Consider the following 16,989-nt stretch of genomic DNA (forward strand, 5'->3'; position numbering starts at 1 on the left):
ATGGAATGTTTTCTTCCCTTGTTGTTGAAATGGGCAACTATGAATTAAAAAAAAAAAAAACAACAACCCTAATAGTGCTGACTCAGCTCAGAGATCATTGCTCTTTGTTGGTCTTCTTATGATGTCATGCATGTTGTGTCTGGGAACCGTGAGCATGAACACCCTCTATTAGCTGTCTCTAGAGCAGCAGCCTGATGTCAGAGCGCTGCAGGAACTGGCAGCAGTAATCACAGCTAATGACATGTAGAGATACTAATGCCTAATGCTCACCACATCTATAAAAAGACTGGTGGAGACTGTGGGCTATGTCTAGGCTGCTGGAGGACTATTGGTCTGTAGATATGTGTGTGTGTGTGTGTGTGTACGTGGAGTTGTTTATGTAGCAGACAGGATTGCTGTCAGTGTTGAAGGTGAGGCGGAGCACAAACGCAAATTGTGGCCCGTTTTTCTCCCCTCGTCGTCTTGGTGTTGTGACTCATGAATGGTGTAACTTTCAGACATAAAACATATCATTACGTTATAATCTCTCTGAAGACGGCAGAATTATCGACGACTTCCAAAATGAGGTTCGACGAGACAAGCTGTGTTTGCCGTTACCTCCACAATGCACATAAACAGTGACCTTAGTAGTCCGTTTTTCTGTTTTTGACCATGGCCCTGCATCAGCGCTTCCTGTTTAGTGTCAGGAATAGTAGTGTCATGCCTGATACAGATTAGTCAAAAGCTCCTAAAAACCGGTTTCATTCTCGAAAAGAAAAAAAAGCCATGTATGGTACTGCGCATGTAAAAGATATTTGTAATAATTACACCTAAAAAATTACATGCTAAAATGATTAGATAACATGTAAGTCACTTAGGATGTCTGATTAAAAAATAAATAAATACCGTATACACTGTGTAAGGCTTTGAGCTTGGTGAGAAGTCTGAGAAGTCTTTCATCCTTGTGATTATTGTTCATGACACCGATCAGCCATAAGATTAAAACCACTGACTGGTGAAGTGAATAACATTGATTATCTCGATAAATTGGCACCTGTAAAAGGGCGGGATATATTAGGCAGAAAGTGAACAGTCAGTTATCGAAATTGATGTGTTGGAAGCAAGAAAAATGGGCTATAGTAAGGATCTGAGTGAATTTGACGAGGGCTAAATAGTGATGGCTAGACGACCGGGTCAGAACATCTCCAAAACTGCAGGTCTTGTGAGGTGTTCCCGGTATGCAGTGGTTAGTACCTACCAAAAGTGGTCCAAAGAAGCACAACCAGTGAACCAGCGACAGGGTCATGGGCTCCCAAGGATCCCTGATGCGTATAGGCAGTGAAGACCAGCTCATCTGGTCCGATCCCTCAGAAGAGCTACTGTAGCACACATTACTGAAGAAGTTCATGCTGTCTCTGATAGAAAGGTGTCAGAACACACAGTGAATCACAGTGAAACACACCTAGTGCTTTTATGCTTTTAGATGCAATCAAATGATAATTAAAAGCAAACAAAAATGATGATGATGATTGCATTTCTGAGTGTTGTTTACATCATTTTGTTTTTGTCTTTTATTTTTATTTCCTCAAGTTGATGAGATTTAGGACTGCTGGACTGCGCTCGCTCTCTCTCTCTCTCTCTCCCCCTCCCCCTGACCTGCCGTCTCTGCCGCTGCTCTATGGATCACAGGTATGTCATCTGTGTGTGTGTGTGTGCGTGTGTGTGTGTGTGCGTGTGTGTGTGTGTGCGTGTGTGTGTGTGTGTGTGTGTGTGTGTGTGTGTGTGGCTGGTTTTGAAATGACTCCATCAAACCCTAAGTACTACTCTGCACTTTAGAGAAGCGAGCGATTGTGGTCGGAAGGCATTTCGGAATGACCTCAGCTTCCTAACTTAGCTACTGAATAGCGTAACTTCCGTTAAACGGTTCTGAGCCAGACAGAACAGCTGTGAACCGTGAACTATGTTTAAAGACAACGTGAAATCACAACTGACTTTATTTTACCTCATTAGTTAAAAAAAAAAAAGTATGCTTTCATCACTGAGTGGAGCAGGCACGTTGTTTACGGATTGTCCGTCCGTCTGTCTTCCCGAGGTTCCCGTTAGCGTGATCGCTCAAGAACGTGTTTTGAATGTTTTTGTTTTTTTCCCAGGATTGATATGGAATAATCATTTAGAACCAGCAAATATAAACTGATTTCATTTTGGATTGATCCAAGCAAGGACAACGTCACAGCAAGGTCAAACGGCTGAAATGTTTGTACTTCCTTCACGTTTGAAGTGTATTTAAAAGATCTTTCCGGCGTACGAATGAGTAAGAAGAAGGACCAGACGTCGATATCTATCTCATCAGCGATGTCATCAAGTTCGGCTTTTGATTTTGAGTATTCGGTGATGAGAATAAAAACTTGAATGGATGACCAGTTATAGTGAGACTGTTATGAGAAACATTTTACTTTTGCACGTGTATGCATGCGTGTGTGTGTGTGTGTGTGTGTGTGTGTGTATGTGTTAGACATGATGCAACTAGCATGAACTTCTGGGGAAATTTCCCTGGTGTGTAATAAAGAGGCTCACCTCTTTATCTTATTCATGTATCACTGTTAACTTTATTGTCCAAATTCTAAAAAGTTTTCCTGTTTTTCCCAGGCAGAGCAATGTGTGTGTGTGTGTTGTGGGAAGATAGCATACTGCCCGGTATTGTTCCCGTTGCTTCCTCCCTGACATTCCTGTGCTGATTGTGGCTCGGGGTGGGATGGGTTCATCTACTGGACAAGTGAATATAGTATCATTCACAATCGTACTGATATATAACTTTTTTTTTTTTATCTTTTTTAAGTATGATTTTTGCCATTTCGCAATACTGTGAGATGTAAGCATGGTTCAACCAATGGGTGTGTCCGCTAGGCTCACACAATATTAATTTTATTATCCCAAACACCCCACACCCTTCTCGTGATAAACGATTTCATTGTCAAGAACCTACATCCTAAAAAATACAGGGAAATGAGCATTTCCACCATTTCAGGTTGAAGTACAGTAGAGGAGCGTGTGATCTCATCAGCTGTGCAGTCAGGGGCTGCTTGCTGGCAGCGGCAATCGCAAATACTCAGCTGGATGTTCAATTTTAAGTGGTTACGTAAAAAATAAAATTACGTTTTCAATACAATCCTTTTCCAGGTCGGATGTTTCGTGTCCAGATAGTCGACCTTTTCGGCAAAAGTGTTTGAAAACGTATCTGATATCAGCTCCTGTAACTCCTTTTCTCGAGCTAATGCTCTAGTATGCTAAGGAGAAGGGATTAAATAAAGTTTTTTGCACCTCACTAGATATAAGCTGTGTTTTATGACTAAACCCGTACTTCACTACGCAGCCTGTCAGATGTTTGATACAGACATTGAAGGATATGATATTCCGCTAGCAGCACCTACTCCTTTAGTGTAAATGTGACCCGAACTGGACGACATTGTAAGCGAACGGATTAAAGTCGACATTATCCTGCTATGAATTTTGCGCACGAGCGTGAGCCGCTCGCTCTGTATTTCCACGTTCGTTATTAGCTAGTGGTTAACGATTAATTCGTTAATCATGCGCATCCCTTTTGTAGGGACTGACAGACAGTACTGTTATGCCATGCGTGTACAGTAGATGTACTAAGTCTACACACCCCCTGTTAAAATGGCAGGATGACAGTCTTTCATATTCTTCACATGCCTGGTCTATGGGGTAGGGTGACTAGTGAGAAGCCCTTTCTCACAAACTTTGCCAAAACAATCACCTCAAACCTTGTGGCAAAGTGTTGTATGGTCTGATGGGAATAATGTAGAACTTTTTGGATATAATTCTAAAAGACAAGAGAGCTTATCACCCAAAGATTACCATAACCCCCCAGTGAAGCATGGTGGTGGCAGCATCATGTTATATTATATAACTGCTTCTGTTCAACTCTAACTGGAGTTAGAGGGACTCAATCATGGATAGATCTAAATACCTGACAAAAACTGCAGGTGTCTGTTAGACAGCTGAAGATGAAGAAATAATTTCACCTTCCAGCACGATAACGATCCAAGGCACGAATCCAATTGCATAATAACGTGTGGAATGATATGAAGAGGGCTGTGTACAGGAGATCCCCTCACAATCCGATCGATCTGGAGTGCTACGTTGGGTAGGCTCTTACCCAAAAACACAGAGTGCTGTATTACAAGCAAAATGTGCTTTTACGCATACAGTATTAGTTAAGGAGTGTGCAGATTTTATACACCCGGGTTGTTTTATTTACGTTTTATTCTTTTACTTTATGTTTTTCCCTCTAAAATGAGGAGTTTTTCAGTCGAATTGTGCTGGTCACATTACAGGTGGAAAAAGTTCTGACATGATTTTATCTCAGTTTCATCATACAAACCTGCCGTTTCAGCAGGGGTGTAGACTTTTTACATCTCCTGTACTTGGTTTTGATAAACCAGAGACCAAGAAAGGAGGAGATCAGGTTCCTCTTTCTCCTCAAACATGTTGTTACACGATCGTGTTATCAACTTCCTCCGTTTCACTCTTTTCTACTTTCTACACCCCCCCTTTTTTTTTTTTTTAACTGATTTCCTTACTCTTTGTGTCTTTAACGTCATTTATTTAACATTTTCCTCCCCTTGCCAACACACACACACACACACACACAGATGAGTCCTAAACGTAATACAGACACTTTTACAGTTTCACAGTTTATAGTGTGAGTGAGAAATGAAGAGTTGCCCTGACAACAGTACAAAGCCCTTTGCTTTTCCGACCCATCAATACCCTTCCATTTCTCTGTCCACTCTTTTATTTATTTATTTATTTATTTATTTATTGGAAAAGAGAGAAAACGTATAAATTCCAGCATGAAGCCCCATGCAGGACGCTACATGTGGTGACTGCTAGAGGGCAGCAACTGGTTCAGAGGTCAGTGACATACCGTCGCCTCATTCTCAGTCGTTCTTCTGGGAAAAAAACCCAACAACAAACGGCTATCGAGTTGCTGTATGTGTGTGTGTGTGGGACACCGTTTCACACGTCGGAGGGCGGAAGTGAAACCGTTACATCATCGGCCTGACATTTTCACATGTCTCGGAGGGTGTGAGCGTTTCCTGTGTGAGCCTGTTTTCTCTCTGTCACTCACATATACACACACACGTCTACTTTCATATTCTCACGTTCTCTCTGCTCAGTCCAGTGTTATTTATGTAGGATGCTGAATCGGACTGCTTGTACAACACAATATGAGCCTCATAATCATAGAAAAGTAGAGTGTGTGTGTGTGTGTGTGTGTGTGTGTGTGTGGTATTTTTATCCTGTTGCCACTTCCATTTTGGTCTCTAGGTGGTGCTCTGGACCACAGTACCGCAGCTGAACTTCTGCGATCGTTGTCGCCTGTGACTTCTTCATATTTAACACAGACAAATACTGAGAAATGCTTCAAATAAAACCTAAAACATGCTGTTCAGTTCACTTTTGTCTTCAGTTCAGGTCAGTAACTTACACCACTGGGTTTAATCCCAAACTATTCAGCAGACTGTGTGTGTGTGTGGAGGGGGGTGTTAATGCAGTTTGCTTGTGTTGTGTTTGTTTTGAATGAAGGGTGGGCAGACGGAGTCGGTGGCATTATAACGATGCACGTTGTCAGCGAAAGCGGAGCCATTTGAATGTGTAGCAGTGAGTCAGCACAATGAGCCCTGCCTTTATGTAAAATGCCTTCCAGCATGAACTCTATCTTTGATTCCCTCGCATTACCTGAAATACTTTCCAGCAACTTTTCCCTTCAGCTCGTCTCGTATGGAATACATTTGATTGTAATATCCGATAATTTCTTTCTTTCTTTCGAATTTCTTCCACGAATCGGTGACGTGAACCTGTAACATGCAGCACACCCTGGAGTCAGTGTGTATCATACAAACACAACCTAGCTGATAATACGATCAAAACATCTGCTTGGTACACACATGCCCACAGAAATCGTTACTCACCATACACCAAACCTGTTTGTGACTCTTCCTCGTTTTAGAGTTTCATTTCGGAAACACTGCCTCGGTTTTTGTTGCATGAAAAGATTTGATGCATTCATGTTCATAAACAGTAATAAACTTAGTGTGAAAAATCAAAGACATGAAACTGGGCTTGTGAGGCTTTGGTAGAGGGAGAGGGAGGAAATCGCGGTATTGTCTTTGAAGCATGATATGCTAGTATTCAGTGAGTTATCAGTGTGTGCAGAAGCACTGAAGATGCCACACCCTCCTGCTTTGCACTCTTTCCCCAAAACAAGGGTGAATGTGTGTGTGTCTTTATCCCCTGAGAAGAAGCATGACTAGGCGTGGCTGGTAGAGCCTGTGTTTTTAATTGGGTGTTGGCCCAGGCGCATGTTATCTGCTGTCAAACATGTCCTGACCCCGCCCAGATAGTGCCTGGCACCCAACCTGTGCCACTCCGCCTACCAGCATTACATCATCACCCCAGAGGAAGCCTTGCGCTCGTTTCTTTATTTGTTTTTCCGTCCTGTCTACCCTCTGCGGACGTGCAGGTAGCAAGACGAGGTCCTTCGAAGCCACACAGAGCAGAATTTTAAGACAGTTGGACTGTGGGAGATGTTGAGGTAGCTGTGAGATGTTCCAGTGCCACACCGTACCTGTACCTGCCGCCGCCTTCTTCTGGTTACGACGGACACCACTGGTGGATTGTCCTTTCTCTGGATGTGAGAAATGTACTCTGGTTTTGTGGACGTTATTGAAGACTAAACACTAATACTACTGCATTTTAAGTGGGAAAGTACAGAAAATGTAACGTGGCTGTCGGGTTAAACGAGCAGTAAGAAGTCGTCATCTCTTCCTGGAGTGCTGGAGGTCAGGGGTCCTTTCAGGTGAAAAGATGGAAGGTCGTGGATTGTTTACCGTGCATCTGGAGTGAAAGTGCTGCACCACACATGGAGTTCCTCAAGAGCCTCGTGATCTCCGGGGACGGTGGAGGAGCGATGGAGTCTGGGGGGCTGTTGCCACGGGAGACCGGCCCGCGCTTACTCAGAGTGAAGCGTCTTAGTCTCTTGTCAATGGGCCCAACCATTGACGAAGACCATGAGGTGTCGGGCCAAACTAATCGACTGTCTCGACTCATCCGACATCGTGCCAAAGGTATAACGCCAAAATTGACATAAACATTCAGTCATTAAAACTGAAACTAATAGACAGTGTAAACTTATTTATTTAGTTATTTATTTATTATATAAGCTTAGATGTAGGTCAGATTTCAGTCCTTGATTAAGAGATGGACGTTACGGATGAAGGCCGAGTTTCATCATGCTTTGAACATAACCTTTTTTTGCATTTTGGTCATGTGGTACACCAAATCCATCATTGTGAAGCCCCTTGCGTAAATGAATAAATCAGGACTTTATTTCATTTTGGAGTTTAAGCTGTTTGTTTTGGACTGGTGGCACTAGAAATTCACCTTTCTATATTTCCTTTTGGTTTTTGGTCTTGCATTTATTACTTGAGGAAAATGTTATTACTCATAGGTTTTGAGTAGAAGGACAAAATTAATCATGTCATCTTTTACTTTTTGTCATAAGACCTGTTCAGATGGGATTAAATTTTCGTGGGGTCCTGGGGTGATCCCCGCCCCCATATTTTACAGGTACTAGTGTGATGTGGTTTGATTTGTGTCCGGATCGGCCACGTTGGTGTTTGTCTCCGTCCTCCGTCTCCTCACGTGCTGCCACTTGCTGTATTTAGTCCAACCATCTAGTTAAAAATGAAAGCGAGACTAAAATGCTAACATTCATTAACTTTCTTTTTGGAACAGACGATGCTGAGTGTCAGACCCCGTCGTCTTGTCATGTTTCAAGCATTTACTCTACTTTCTCTATAACACTCGATCCAGTCAAACGTGGCGCGGATGGAATGACACGACTTGGTTATAACTTGTATTTTCAAACCGTTGCTGGAACCTTTTGGTTTCTTCCCAAACTGTAATAAGATCCAGCGTGTCTCCTCTACTTCCAGCACCTCTTCGACTGCTTGGACACCATGTTGCGTGATCGTGTGACCACATGATGCAAGAACATCCACGTTCATAGAAAATGCAGCCCACTAGAAACTCGCTTCAGATATGACTGATATTATCGTACATCCCTAGTCTTTAAGATTTTCCTGAGATTTCTTCCTTTACTCTCCTGTTTTTAAGACGTTTTAGTTGACGAAATAGCTTTTTAAAGCTTGAGCAGATAATAGTTCGTACACACAAGCTGAAAGTGAGAGCAGTACGGACAAGAGAAGCTAGGAAGCGTCAGAGAGTGAGGTTTTGTTGCTCTGCTCCGAAGTCAGACAGCAGGTTATAAAAGTTTCCATCACACCCAAACACACCTTATGAAATCCAATCTGCTTTAGTTGTGCTCCAGACACTACGTTTTCCCCACATTGACATTTAAATCGTCCGACTTGATGAGATTCCAGCCGTTGCGATGGCAGTCAGCGATTCCCGGTACTCATGTCAATCATCCCAAGCCTAATACAAATCATATCATCGCTCTTCCCTAATGTATACGCACACGCAGGGCAGCACCGTACGGCAGATTCTGACTACACAGTCTCTGTCTCTATCCATCTCTCTATCTCTCCATCCACACATCCATCGCAATAGTTTGTTACACCGAAACAGTTGCTACATTTACCATTGTCTGTCAGTTAGTTTGTGCGTTGGTATGGCAACATGCAACGCTCTTTCCAGCTGTGGCTTCTTTGGGAACCATTTTCATCGTTGGCGCAAAAAATAACAAGATATTTGTCCATATTGTGTCCGAATTGTAAGTTATGTGGTATTACGTTTATTGTATATACTATAATATAGTATATAATTATAATATATATAAGTTTATTTTATGTTACCAGAGTACTGCTGTATGAAAGCAGGATGTACTTACCTTGTTTTGGAAAACAGTTACATTGAGAAACAAATTGAAGTTAGGATTTTTATGCAAATCCACACTCTGCAGTGTGTGTGAGCGCGCGCAAGTTTTCGCTCATAACATGCTTTACAAAGCTGATGACTCCCCATTGTGCAAACATCTTTGTATGGTAGCTTGCCTGCCATGACATGCACACAGTTATGGCTGTGTGTGTGTGTGTGTGTGTGTGTGTGTGTGTGCGCTCATGTCTGTGGCTGATCCCCACCTTGCCTCAATATGTTATATACAGAAACAGAAGCTAGACCCTGATCTACAGGTTTAAGAAGCTGCCTGACTGCTTTAATAACAAGGCCAATAAGACCTGCCTAGTTCAGTCACTTCTTCTGCACACAAGCTACAAACAAAACCGCTCATAATGGAAAGGGGAATGCCGGAGAGCGTACCACGTTATTAACACAGTCGAGCACAGCAGCGAGACGGTAGCGTGTGCAGTAAAGCCGCTATCATTTGAGTTTATAACCTGGCTTTCATAAATTCATTTGAATATGGTCCATGCAAAAGAATCTGCAGTATTATGCATGCACGTTACATACGGCGGTTGTGGGATCGTAGTCATTTTCTTGACACGGAGCTTTAAAACACCTGCGTCTAAAATAAAACAAAATAAAAGTCATAGTAACAGCTTTATATCAATTCAGATGCATTCGGGTAAACCTTGTTAAATTTTTGTTGTTGTTTGATTTAGTTTAAGATCTTAGAATACTAATTTCACTTTGAGTTATGGTTTAATTGCTATAAGGGTTAAAGGTTATGTGAAGGGAATAAGTCCGGTGGTAGATTCACTCCAGGGTGATGAATCGGCTTTGACGGATCTGATGCACTGTGGTTGTGTTTGTGCCGTAAGGCTTTCTGTTTAAGCACACCGGGTAATTTGAGAATTACGATATATTTGTTCTGTAACACGCTTTCTTTTTTTTCTTTATTGTAAACGTCATAAGAAGCAGTAGCTAGCGAACAATGTTTAGCCAGGCATTCATAAATAGCATCACTAACATTTCGTAGCTGAACGTCGGAGTAGACATCGGAAACGATTTACTCTCTCAGAAGTATTTGCAGAAATTATCTGTTTAATTGAGAAGAATAGTCTTGCAGTTAGAATTGGACTATATTACTTCAGCATGTTTTCAAGCCACCAGGTTTCGAGCAGTTTGACGATCTGTGAATGGAAATGATAAAAGAATTCCAACATCTATTTTTTTTCTGCCAGCGGAGAACACCCGGAGCCGCACCCTTTTCCAAATAATTCCCTACCACACCTATACCTATATTGCATCAATTATTTTTTTTTCTTTCTTTCTTTTTCTTTTCCTCCTTTCTGATATCCTGCTCTACTCTCCGTAGCTAAACACTGACACGAAGCTCCATGTAGGGGCTTTACTTAAGGTTTCATTTGGTTAAAGGACACCAGAGGATTCTCTGAAAGTATGTGAGCCTGAGTTTTATCGTATTTCATGTTCTTGGCTGCCGGGAGTGGAACGCTGTGTTTTTATTTATTTATTTATTTATTTATTATTATTTTTTTTGTAGCTCATCCGCCTCAAGGTTTTCTCAATGTGTTGCGCTTTCTGAGATGCTTTTCTGCTCACCACGGTTGTAAATTGTTACCGTAGCCTTACTGTCAGATTGAACCAGTCCAGATATTCTCCTCTCATCTCTCTCGGCAACAAGGTTATTTATTTATTTATTTATTTCCTTCTGCCACTCGCTGGATGTTTTTTGTTTTTCACACCATACTCTTTAAACGCTAGAGACTGTTGTGGGACAAATTCTCCGGAGATCACTGGCACCAACATCCATGCTTACTGTATTCTCAAACCTCCATTGTCCCGAACAGCAGGAAATAAATGACTAAATTACAAATAAAACAGTAATAATAAACAGCCTTAACAAGTTCGGAACCATAGCTTTGCGAGAAGCTTTGTATTAAGGCAAATACATCTATTGCCTTTGTAGTGTTGCTGCTGGTGTGTGTGTGTGTGTGTGTGTGTGTGTGTGTGTGTGTGTGTGTTGGTTTTTTATTTCTTTTGTTTTTTATATATATATATATATATATATATATATATATATATATATATATATATATATATATTAAACTACCACAATAGAAACAGGATTTAAAAATCCAGACTTTTTACTATTAAATGTTATTTATAGCCTACTAGTAGGCTTGGAGTCGATACCTTTTTTAACTTATAGATAATCTGTATATTTTCCTGATGATGAATGATTTATCTGCAGTTTTCAAATATAAATACCGGCTGCTGTAGCGCGTGCTTAAATCCATCAAGTAGACCTATGTGTATGCTAAACCACACTGACCGTGTCATATCATGAGAACTCACTGGATTGAGTCGTATTACGTGTTCATGATGTTTCTACATGATCTGTTATATCTCCCCCCTGTGGTTACACAAAGCCGTTACACCAGGCAATATTAAACAATAGTCTAATAGTGTTTCCTAACCTGGGTGCCGTGGCACCCTGGGGTGGCGTCTGATGAGACCAGGGGTGCCGTGTAAAAATCCTTCAGATGTTGCTAAAATGTGTATAAAACATTTCAAATATATGATAAAAATTTGATGTCCGAAATAATAACACAGACGTAATAAGACATACACATACACACAATAATAATAATAATAGTAATAAATTATAGTAATAAATTATATATTTAAAAAATTCCCTGTAAAAACCCCCCCCCCCCCCCCCCACGCTGATCTGTCAGCATTATGTCAACATCAGTATGTGTAACGTACACGTGTGTTTTATTCTAATAATTAGCGTGTGACGATGCGTGTGTAGTGCAAAAGATTATGGACATATCTCTTAAAAGAAAAGCTCTGGATGTTTCTGGACAATCAAGTTCATCCGCATGTAGCTAACGTTGTCTAGCATTAGTGTTTGTGTAGGGTGCCACAAATGCCACAAAGGGTGCCGTGACTGAAAAAAGGTTGGGAAACGCTGCTCTTAATGGTCTGTAATGTGAAACAGCTAGCAAACACAAATTACCCATTTCATGAAATTTTAACCATCAGTATCTCAAAGACTCATCGAGAAATTAACGTGCCAGTAAGTATATCAGAATATCAGTGTTTTTATGATGTCCCTAACTTCCAGTAATAAACTACGGAGACCCGCACATGACATGCGATGGGGAAAAAAAACAATATATTGTGGACACAAATGAAGAGTTCGTTCCCACGACTTATTAATACGTGAGCACTTTTTATTAACGACATACATACATAGTAGCCTTTATTTTTTATTTATTAACAATAATTAAATATTAATAATTAAATTATTTTTTATTTTATTTATTATTATTTTATTTTTTATTTATTAGTTTATTTTTTCACTCTTTCCCTCGTTTTAAGTAAACGCGTTTGCGGGAACGAATGAATAAAACATGGCCATGATGTATTGTTTTTTTTAACCCCCATGTCATGCATGGGGCTCAGTAATAAACTGCCGGCTGCCATCTTTCATCCATTTGCATTTAGCTGAGGATGGGACTTCAGTCAGGATCACAGCTAAATAAATTAAAGTGCACCTATTATGGTTTTGAAACATGCTGAATTTTGTTTTAAAGCTCTCATAGAATACATTTACATGCATAAAGGTCAAAAAACACTTTAATGTGCTCATAATTTAAACTGCAGCATTTCCCTTTTTTCCCCCCCAGTGTGGGGGGAACAAATGACTCGTTAAATGATTCATTCTAAATGATTCATTCTAAACTCCTCCTTTCAGAGAGCATACTCTGCTCTGATTGGTCAGACATCCCAGTCTGTTGTGATTGGTCTACTGCTGTCAGCAAGCAGAGGGTGCAGACCAGAGGTGGGGCTTTTTGTTACAAACCTAGGTAGGTTAGTACAGTAAGTAAGTCTGGAATCACAAACAAATCATTTCAGCTGTTCAGAATCGCTTCCTCTTTTGTCATTCAATAACTCCGTTTGTCCTGCGCTTTGATTTTTGAAACTTTGCGGACTTTTTACATTCACAATCAGCTCTATAACACACTACATGAAAGGTAATATCTGAAAAACCATAATAGGTGCACTTTAAGTACTTCTGCCATGTAGCTTGAAGTGTATCTAGCTACACGGCTCAGAATGTTGTTGTGTGGGTTTTTTTTTTTTTTTTTTTTTTTTTTTTTTCCCTCCCCTCCTGTTTGCTTTTAATGGAACCACATTACAGATTTTGAACAATAAGTTGTAAATAGCTTGCTGAAATGCGGTCTTATTCTGTATGATCTTCAGAAACCGCGATATCTTAATCTTCATCAAAGCTTTCCTACATCTTGTTTGAACGCTTTCGCCTGTTTACGAATCTGTCCCCATTGTTCGAGAACCTTCAAACAGCCGCAAACTTCCTACTGTTATTAAAAAGTCGTGAACGGTTCAGAAGTTCTGGGGCAGTTCTCAGAAACGCTTCTGACGCAGCGTAAATCCCAATCTGTGTTCCTCAGCCAGCAGGATTGATTGGGATGAAGAGTCTTTGTTTTCTCTGTCTTTATTCTGGTCTCCGGTGCTTTTCATTCACCCATAAGCATTATACGTGACACTAGCCATTTAAAAAGACTTACCATATGTGAGTAATATACTGAGGGAGCTACATGCTCTGGGATGTGATCTGGGATCTCTGCAGTTTTTGCCCATCAGGGTTGCACAGTGTTTCATAGATCTATATGAAACTTGTCACGTCCAAAGACTCCCCTGGAACCCTGATTATTGTTAAAACTGAGAGTGCCGGTGTTTTATAATTTGGAATTTATGGGAACTCTGCATAGGCCGATTTTCGTAGGCTCGTCTGGAGATTGTGGAATTCGAATCCCAACGATGCCACAGCCGTCCATCCACGGGCGGAAACCCATGTAAGCGTAATTGTCCGTGCTCTTTGATAAGGGAGAGAGAATATGCCCCTCCCACCCAGTCACAGCAAGACTAGCCAATTGTGGGTGTCTGTGAGCTCATGCATGCGGAAGAGGGCAGATAGCGCTTGTTACACTGACCTGTGATGCAGCAGAATTTTCAAAAGGGTGCAGTCGGCTTGCTTCACATGTCTCTTGCAGGACTGACCAGGTGAACAACTTGGGGAGAAAAATGGGGATAAGTAAGACGCAACACATCCAGGATTAATAATCATTTTGTTGTGATCTTGATGCAAGTTTTGGTGAGGAACACATCTTGGGAGAGCTGCAAAAATAATTTAAAAATCTGCCAATTCAGTGTGCACAAAGCGCAAAAAGTCTCTTTGTGACTCATGCTGTACTTTTTTTTATTATTATTTCTTTCTTTCTTTCTTTCTTTCTTTCTTTATTTAAATTCCACTGGAAAACAAGTGCCGTGAGGTCAAATGCTGGATAAACACGTAGTGAGAACGTCAGTGAGGAGGAAGCAGTACTGAAGACTCTGTAGATGGCCTGGTCAGTCCCGGGGTTTGTGTAAAGTGTGTTGGGGTAGTATTGGCTCAGGTAATACTTTTTAGAGTAACTTTTTAAATAATCTGACTTGTTTTTATATTCGTGTGCATGTAACGCACAATGTCTGCTGTACAACACAACAATATACGTGTGCACTGCGAGTTGATACCCTATGTAGTGACGAATTGGCGAATAGGAAGTCATTTGGGATTTGGCCTAACTGCGACATGTAATTAATGATGTCTTTATCATTTCGCACAATAAGAATATTATCATTTGCCTTCAAGAAATAAATGTTGCTGTTATTTTTATTTCATCTATTGTTAAAGGTGCAATAGGCAGTTGCACAATTTTTATTTCTTACTAGTATAAATAATCTGGGGGAAAAAATATATAGAAATGATTTTTAAAAAAGAAATAAAATGGTTTAAGCCATGGATTCAGAACAAGTGTATTATGTGGCTGAGAAAACCCGTTAGACCAGAAGGCTTGTTTGTGTTTTAAATAAAATTCTTGTCACTCAATTTATAAACCCTCTGTAACGCCCCTTCACTCCACCCCCCACCTCAGTCCCAAAATCAGCAAGCACCCAGCTCAGCCGGATAATTCTCCTGGGAGCAAAAAATTCACTCTGTGCTTCAAAACACAGTAAAGCCAAATTAAATACTGGTAGTGCTTTTCATTTATTATTGGTGAAGTTGGATGCCGAATTAGCGTTGTTGTCCCCAGACAGGTCTTTGAACGCTGTAAATCTGCACAAAGCTTTGGATTGTTTGATTGGCCGGCTTTCCATAACGAATCAATTAGATACGTGTGGGGGGGGTTGTTTTGTTTGTTTGTTTGTTTGTTTGTTTGTTTGTTTGTTTTTCATTTCATAATTTGTGACCTTTCTCATAATTCATTATGAGCCGAAGTGTGAGCAAGTTGTAGCTTTTGGTTTTCAAGCAGCTGAATGTCTCGTCTTTTAGCTAGCGATGCTAACATACTAGTTATCCTAGGTTACAAGAGCTGATTTAACCACTGTCAGGAAAAAGTAAAAAAAAAAAAATTAATAATAATTTTTCAGCATTTCAGCAAAAATCATTCAAATCTTATTCAACTCCACCTATTTGCAGTGCTGACAGGTGCGCTTGTATCCTGCAAGGTATGCAGAGTCCACGGCCCTGATGACATCACCTAAAGCCAGTGATGTCATCAGCGTGCAGTGCGGCGGTCAGAGTGGCGCCTCAGCAAGTGCTTTCTAAAGGTACTGAGCGCATCTGGAGGTCGTACTGACAAACAAGCCGTATAAGACTGAAAATCAAGGTTTGATACGAGAGGTTTAATACGAGAGCGCAGTTCAGGAAGCGCGTTCTGGCCGTGCAGAGTAGGGAGTTGCGTCATCAGGATGCTTTTTCCTGCTCTGTCCCGAGGAAAGCGAAGTGATTTTTGCGGGGTTAAATTACAGTTTGTATTGATTTCTACTTTGTTCTCATTCAGTAGTCCCACCCCAAATCCCTCTCTCTCTCTCTCTCTCTCTCTCTCTCTCTCTCTCTCTCTCTCTCAATCTTGATCTGTCAGTGAAGATCTGTTCAGTCCAGGAAGTGCACTCTCTTGGGGGGTTAAAAACCCTTTCACAGACAGCATGGAGACACTAGAGTCAGCTTTCAATCATACAAGGCGTGGTTCACCCACTCCACCTCAACGCTTTTATCGAATACAGCCCAGCTTATGTACTTCACATGACAGAAATCACGCAGTACACGGCATCCCGCTGTGATCAGTCACTTGCTCCTGGTGCTACGACACATCTCTGTTTCTAAATTGTCCGGATCTCGAGGTTCCAGTTCAGTACTAGGGCTGTAGCTGTACAGCGTGACGCGATGCATCGTGATTAGAGCTGCAACAACTAATCGATAATAATCGATTATGAAAATTGTTGTCAATGAATCTCATTATCGATTAGTCAGTCTGCGTGTGGCACAGGATACATTTACATACTACGTTACTTCTGTTCCGAAAACACACTCCGGAGAGTAAATACTAAAATTGTGTCCCAAATGACGTACTGTACACTTACACTATGCACTACATCCTCTACCGTCTAGTGTGTGAATTTTAGAAAGGTAATATCGTCTCAAATGGTAACTCTAGCGGGTTTTTTTTTTTTTTTTTTACTAACCGGAAGTATAAGCCGCTTCTTAGTCAACGCATGATGTCTTATGCACGTAACGTGACGCCGTTAGCTTTAGCCTTATAACCAGAGTCACTAACAATGACTTTCTTCAGTTTATTGTTTGTCACCTTTACCCTTTATAGCAAGTAATGCATAAATACTATTATATAATATAAACTGATATATTAGTATTTATGCATTATTTTTATGGATGCACAAAAAGCATTGAATTAAACTACAGTCCTAAGTTAATAATATATATTCTGGTGTGTATTGGGTTCTTTTCAGTCTTATATAATTGGACATACAGTTCTGTAAAGTTTTAGTCTGAAGTTTATATTTGTAACTCTGGATTTTATTTAATAAAAAAAAGGGAACTGAAAGTTTGCCCCCCCCCCCCCCCCCCCATCCAATTAATCAAAAATATAAAAATATAATCGGACAACTAAT

General features: G+C 40.7%; 1 protein-coding gene across 5 annotated transcripts in view; it reads left to right on the forward strand.

Annotated features, from left to right (window-relative positions):
• The window catches only part of fryl (furry homolog, like), a 94,896-nt gene that overhangs the window by 10,537 nt on the left and 67,370 nt on the right, over positions 1 to 16,989 (forward strand). For 2 of the 5 annotated variants that reach the window (XM_017455652.3, XM_017455654.3), the window contains exon 1: positions 6,424 to 7,130. In XM_017455652.3, coding sequence (XP_017311141.1) covers positions 6,926 to 7,130 — 205 coding nt within the window. In that variant the 5' untranslated portion in view covers positions 6,424 to 6,925. Of the gene's footprint in view, positions 1 to 1,569; positions 1,669 to 6,421; positions 7,131 to 16,989 lie in introns of those variants that run through there. The other 3 variants (XM_017455657.3, XM_017455653.3, XM_017455651.3) reach the window with 3 other exon arrangements.

Source organism: Ictalurus punctatus, chromosome 25 (genome assembly GCF_001660625.3).
Source record: "Ictalurus punctatus breed USDA103 chromosome 25, Coco_2.0, whole genome shotgun sequence".
NCBI lineage: Eukaryota > Metazoa > Chordata > Actinopteri > Siluriformes > Ictaluridae > Ictalurus > Ictalurus punctatus.